Source organism: Chaetura pelagica, unplaced genomic scaffold (assembly GCF_000747805.2).
Source record: "Chaetura pelagica isolate M959 unplaced genomic scaffold, ChaPel_1.0 scaffold198, whole genome shotgun sequence".
In the NCBI taxonomy this organism is placed as follows: domain Eukaryota; kingdom Metazoa; phylum Chordata; class Aves; order Apodiformes; family Apodidae; genus Chaetura; species Chaetura pelagica.
In genome coordinates, this window is record NW_009954317.1 from 544,503 (window position 1) to 551,186 (window position 6,684).

At 46.2% G+C, this 6,684-nt stretch overlaps 1 protein-coding gene across 1 annotated transcript in view; it reads right to left on the bottom strand.

Annotated features, from left to right (window-relative positions):
- Positions 1 to 4,539: 4,539 nt before the first annotated feature.
- Positions 4,540 to 6,684, bottom strand: part of NANOG (Nanog homeobox) — a 26,533-nt gene continuing 24,388 nt past the window's right edge. Inside the window, exons 4-6 of the mRNA XM_010004156.1 lie at positions 6,276 to 6,545; positions 5,452 to 5,540; positions 4,540 to 4,956 (exon numbers count right to left, since the gene is read on the bottom strand). Coding sequence (XP_010002458.1) covers positions 4,540 to 4,956; positions 5,452 to 5,540; positions 6,276 to 6,545 — 776 coding nt within the window. The remainder of the gene's footprint in view (positions 4,957 to 5,451; positions 5,541 to 6,275; positions 6,546 to 6,684) is intronic.

The window sequence follows — 6,684 nt, forward strand, 5'->3', positions numbered from 1 at the left end:
TTTCCCTAGTACTAGCAATAACTTGGGAGGGATCCTGAGGCTCACCCAAGGCAGCAGTTCCAATGTTGCAATTTGTAAAAGAATTAGTGATTCAGACACAGCCCAGTTGCCACAGATACATCCTGTTTTTAGCAGATGGACTTCATTAAAGGTGAGAAGTTAATTCTAGCCTAGTTATGAAAGAGATTCACAGATATGACCTGAGGGTGTTCCTCAAAACTCTGAACCAGCAGGAAGATAACAAGGCTCTCACAGGAAAGAGAAAACTTAATTTTTCCAACTAAGACCTGAGCCATGATTTTGGGTTTCTCGTGCCTCTTTACTGCTCAGTATCAGCCTAGATGCTGCTGCACCAAGAAAGAGAAGTGTGGAAATACTTTACTGAAGATGTACCAAGGCCTGTTAGCTCAGAATTTGAGTCATTCACTGCAGTTAGATAACTAAATATGTTTACGTGTGCCTGTAGGGAAGAGCCTAGAAAAGCAAATATGCCTTTTATCTGCTCTGGAGAGACAACTGAGGCTGTGAGCCCTTGCTCTGAAGGAACATCAAGCTTGTAAAATACTGCTGCAGGCCACGTTCACATGGAGAGCAAGGAATATGGATGTTTGCACCACTACATGCTTAAGATTTTGCCTATGGGACAGCAAAGGCTGGAACCCAATAAACTAGACAATAAAGCCTGGTCTACCTAGTTTGGACTAGATTTCATTTCAATGGAATTCTCTGCAACTAGAGCTACATCTGCAGTGTTGACAAGCTAGAGTGATAACATTGTAGGGATACTGTGAAAGTGCAGTGTATGCCCATGAGCTCCATATGACCTCACAGCTGGATCCTAAAAATATTTGCTGGCAAGGCAATTCACGTTTGCAGTGTGTGGCAACCACTGCTGCACAGCACAGTCACAAGAAGCAACAGTCCTAACAAGGATGCAATGTACCTCAGCAGAAAGGGCTTTTGCTGACATGCACTTACTTCCCCTGAGGAACTTACACAAATCCTTTTGAAAGTGAGTCTAGAGGATTTAGTTGCAGATCCACCAGCTTTGATGGTAGGGCTGCAATTGACTGTGAAGTTGTTTCACATGGTGAGGTGACTCAGGCCTTTCAAGGTAATGGATGAGATCTCCAGTACTGTGGGAAAATATACTTAATTTTACAGCTTCCAGAAACCCTTCCTAATCTACTAAAACTCCTTTCCAGCCCACCCACCAAAATTCCAACAGAAACTCCACATGTTCTCTCCAGCTCTGCAACTACGTGTGCTTGCCAAACCCATGTGCAGCACCCTGGCCTGAGCAAGGGGAATGACACAGTTGTGAAGGATCACTTTTTTTTTTTCCAGCAGAATCACTCCCACAGTAAATGCAGTAACACAAGCCACAACACGCAGAGCAAGTCATCTCAGCCCCAGGGCTATTTCAGCAACATCTGTTTCTGCAGGACATCTAACAGCAGAGCTCTAGCCAGTGCCTGAAACATGGAAGAGAAACATGCCCAAGCAGCCCAGGTAATCTGCAGCAAGCAAGCTCTGCAAATATTCTGCCAAGACCCGGGCACCTTGTGCATATCTCCAGAGCTTTAGTTTGCATCTTAATTTAAAGGAAACAAAACCACAAAAACCACACACAAGACACAGGACAAGACACACACATGCACACAAAAAAACAACCCTGGAAGCTGCTAATTTTAAAGCAGAAAAGCAGGGCTTTAGTATCTAGGACTGGTTAAGCTAAAACAGTGACCAGAATTCATCCAAACTGATGTTGGGATACAAGATTCAAGGAAGGACGGGGGAAAAGGATATCTGTTGTGTAATCCAGGAAACTGTGTAAACCTGGCATTTCCCTCTCTTTCAGGCCAGATTACCATCTTTGTGCTCTTGAAGCCTGGCAGTTCACACATGGATACCTCAGTCCTTCTTGCCCCTCTACAGGCTCAAATGTCCACTCCATCTCCCTCCTGCACATATTCCACCTCTCCCTGGGCAGCAGAACATTGCAGTATTGCAAAAGGAAAGTAGACATGATTTGACACCCACACAGGCAGGTTCTGTTTGGCAAAGAAGCTGTGGCAGCCTGAGCAGTCAGCTGTCAGTTCAGCTAACTGCTCAGTGGGAATCTCTAAACTGGTGGCTGCTGATGCACTGTTGCAGCTTCAGTCCCAACATGAGTGTATCACATGTTTCAGTACTTTTTATGTTGCCCTGACCTGTAAGAGGAGATAAATGCAGTTTTAGGGCAAAGCAAGGAAAGTATTTGTTCCAATGCTGGGGCCAGGATTCAGTTACTTACACACAAACTTCTGCTGCCATTTGAAGTCAGCATAAGAAGCCCAAGAGAGCTGTAGCCTCAATGTGGCAGGACTTCCAGACCTCTTAGCAGGGACCTTCTGGAGCAGCAGCCATACAATAATAAAATAATTTAGGTTGAAGATCATTAGTTCCAACAACCCAGCATGGGTAGGGACATCTCCCACTAGAGCAGGTTCTCAAAAAGACACTATTTTACTCTTATATGAACTGGGTATCCCTCATACCTAGATATTTTGAAGCATTTGCAGTTTAAGGACTATGGGAAGCATGTTCCAGGGCTGCAGGTTTGTAACAAGCCAGCAGTTATCAGTCCACTTCCCCAGCCCCAGAGCCTGTACTTGCACTAGGCAACACACCTGCACTAAAAAAGGTTGATGGGCTTCTCCGACCTAATCCTTTTACTACCCACCCAGCTGCATGACCCTACTTCTGGGAGAAACATAGGAGGGTTACTTTTCCCCTCCTTTCCTCAGCAGTGCTGGTCTAACCCATGTACATACAACCATTTCTGCAGCAGGCTGCTACAATGCAAGCTGGTGACACAGTTTCAACATTAAAATAAAGTGATTTATTTTCAATTCAAACAAAATTTAAGAACATTAAGCAGAAACACAGTCATAAAAGACAACATGCACAAAAAACATGCTTTAAGACCACTGAAATAAAAAAAAATATTCTGGAACAAGAAGCATTTGCCTCCTTTGCAGTGAACGTTTAACTATAACATACAGCCCTCGTGCAGACATCTGAAGACAGGGTTACAGTAAAAATTGTGTGCTAACAACAAAAATACTCCTAGCACAGAAATATTTGTGTTTACCATCTTATTTCTTCTTGTCAGCTTATGGCATTTCGTATTCTGAGGTAGTGGCTGACTGGACTCTAGTTCCATGTTTTGTAAAAAAGTCAGTTTTGCATAGATTGGAGCCAACCTCCACTTTCTTCATTCTAAAGGGATGATTCATGTTTTGTTTTGTTGGATTTTTTTTTAAAAAAGAAACCACAAGCTTTAATTGGCATTTTCCTCCTTTTGTCTGGCTAGGTTTCTCTTAGCTTTTGAACTCCCCCAGAGCTTGGGTACTTACATCACATGAAGCTGCCAGTGCCCTTTTTAACAGAAGAATACAGAAGAGATCCAACTAAGCCTTGGGGAAGGAACAAAAATCCTACTAGTTTAAACTGGAATTAGACAAGAGAACAGGGAACCATCCTGCTCCAGCCCTTTGGATGACAGCAGGGACCCAACAGGATTCCCTCCCCCAGCATCTAGGTCACCTTTAAAATAACAAAGCCCTATACCTAGCTGCCCACCTCTGCCCCAGGGAAATCTGCACTGTAGTGGTGCTGTGCTTGTGAAGTGCTAGGGAACCACCAGGTACAGATAAGCACCACTCCAAAGACTACTTACTACACATAGCTGCTCCTCACACTTAAACCAACTGCACTTTTGGCTGCCCTTTGCTCTGATCTGCAGGCTGGGACAAGGCAACAGTCTCTCAGCAGAGAGATGTAGAAAGACAAAATTCTAAACTGGGTTGGGACACAGTCCCAGAGGCACCAACCTGAGCTTTGGAAAACCAGATGTTTCCACGTGAGATCCCTTTCCTCTCAACCGCCCTGTGGACAACAGGAGGGCAGCAGGAAGGGAGAGGTGGGTGCTGACCTCTGCAGGAGGAGCTGCTAAACTAACTGGATCAAGTAAATCGAGATCAGACGATCTCATTCAGCTTTTCCAAGAGCGAGGAGAGGATCAGACAACTGAGGTAGCAACAAAAAGAGCAAAGCCAGCAGAGAAGATTCTCAGGTAGATCAGACCATTTCTAGCATAAACCTGCTGAAGTACAGCAGTTTCCCAGCAAAACTCTGCTGAAAGGCACACAGGGCAAGGATCAGAGGCAGAAGAGGAAGTCAAGACCTGGGACAGCAAGAGCAGACTTTTATCACCTTTGCTGCTCCTGACTGTGGAATTGCATATTCTCCTCCATGGATGAAGTTTCATCTACCCACATACAAAACATCCTTGCCAAGGGTTAGCTATGAGCAGACAAGTGTCTTTAAACAGAAAACTAGCCCAAGGCAGTGAGGTGCTGAGCCCCACCAATGGTTAAAACAGAAGTAGGGGAGGAGGGGACAAGAGAAGACGGTAGAAACTGGATCCCTGAGTCAAGACCCTAGAAACCCAGCAAAAAAAAAAAAAAGGGAGGAGTAAAAAAATACTTGGACCTAAGACTCATAGCCACTCTGGGTCCCCAAGGGATGCCAAGGGGCCTGGTACTGATGCCGTACAGGAGAGCTTGAGAACAGTGTCATGCTGCTAGAGGTGCTCTGGAAGCCATAGGTGTCTTCTGACTCCAGGCTGACATAATCCATATCGGCAGGGTAGCCATGATAGAAGTTCATCTGCTGGCTTAATAAACCCATGGCTTGCTGGGTATTGCAGCTTGTCCCACCTTTTCCAAAGAGCCCCTCATCCTCCACAGCCACAAACGAGTACAGGCTCTGTCCATTTCCATAAGCCTGGCCACCACTGTAAGCCTGGTGCATGTTGGTCACAGCCTGGAGGTTTCTGCTGGCACTGACAGGGAAGCCCTGGTGAAACGTGGGGGTTATATCCAAGTATGCAGCCTGGTGGAACCCATTCTAGGATAGAGGGAAAAGGCTGTTAAGTCATGCAAAGCACCATAGGAACTGTGTCCATTCTTTTGGATTGGTTACCTTGTCTCCCCCACCACTTTCCCTAAGCCAAACAACGTTCATAGTTATTGTCCTCACTATAGACTCACAACAGCAGAGGTTATAAGATCTTAAATTAGAAATACCCAGCTCAGTAAGTCTGGGAGCACCATGCTGGGAAAAAAACCCCAGAATGGTTAGCCTTGCTGACATTCTTTGGCTATTTTGTTTTCTGTCTAGTCCCAACTGTGAGACCCAAGACCTGGGAACAAAGCTCTTTTCATTGCCAGGACAGGCTTAAAATAGATGGTACTGTAAACCCTATTGCAAGAAACACAACAGACTTACTAACATCAAGTTCTTTGTACTGTTTGAGTTAGCAGATAGGCCATGGTGTATTTTTTCCCCACAGACTGGAAGAACCATCACTGGTAGTGATGAGGAAAGGGGGAATTCTCTCACCTGTGGTAGATACACCCCTTTTTCCACCCACTGGCTCTCCTTCTGGCAACGTTTAAATTTCATCCGCTGGTTCTGAAACCATGTTTTCAGCCAGAAGTAATAGGGAAATACAAAGGGCATTAGAAATTCATCTCAGAGCTTACTACACATCCTGAAGGTGTTGTACCTTCTATTACAATGCAGTTTCTGCTTGGCTCCTAATACTGTACATAACTAGAGCAGCTAGCAATATGCAGTGGACCCAAGTAGCCACAGAATCACAGAGCTGAGACATGAACACTCCTGCTCCTCAGAGACCACCAGGAGATCTTTCATGACCCTGTGTGAAAAACAGGTTAGAATAACTGTAGAAAAAGAACTTGTACCTCAGCAGCAGCATCTCACTGCTGCACCAAGATCAGTGCTGACTCAGGAGTGAGCCATTCACAGAAGATTAGCTGGTGGGGCAACCTCTCTCTAAGGACAAACCCAGCTGCCACTCTGACTAAGAAAGGCAACTTGCTTGGCAGCACCAATATCTGGCTTCTCATATTAATCAGAAACCCTGCCTGTCCACAAATAGTAGCCTGACTCTATAGAGCCCTGCTTTCTATGCATTTTTGAACACCTGCAAGGAGTGGGCGGATGGTGCTGGAACCAAACACCAGAGGAAGACCGAGTCATAAGTTTTCACACCCTCTGCTCTTTCACATATGCAATGGCATAGACAGGATCATGAAACCAACCCATCTCTGGGGTCTAAGAAAAGAGAAAAAACACACACGCAAACCTGCTGGCAAAATCACACTAGGGACATGATTTAACTGCTCAGAGCAAAATACTCACCTGCTTGTAGGTGAGCCCCAGGGCAGCAGCCATCTCCCGGATCTGCTGAGGGCTGAGGTACTTCTGGTTCTGGAACCGCTGGTGCAGGACCTGCAGCTGCTCCTGGGAAAAGGCTGTGCGGCTCTTGGCCTTCTTCACCACACCCTCACCTTCCTCCTTAGCCTTCTGGGAAGAGGGGTGGGGAGACGGGCGTTCTGCCGTGGGGCTGGTGGCAGAGTCCGGGGTGTACTGGATGAGCGTCCCGGAGCTAGAGGAAGCTGGAGAGACGTCTGAGGAGAAGAGAACGGATGAGCAGGGACATCAGGGGGGAATTGAAAGACTTCGAAGCCCAGCTTCACGGGCGAAGTTAAGGTTGCGGGTACCCTGGGGGCTCGCGGGGGTTCCGCAGCCGCAGGCAGGGCAGGGAAG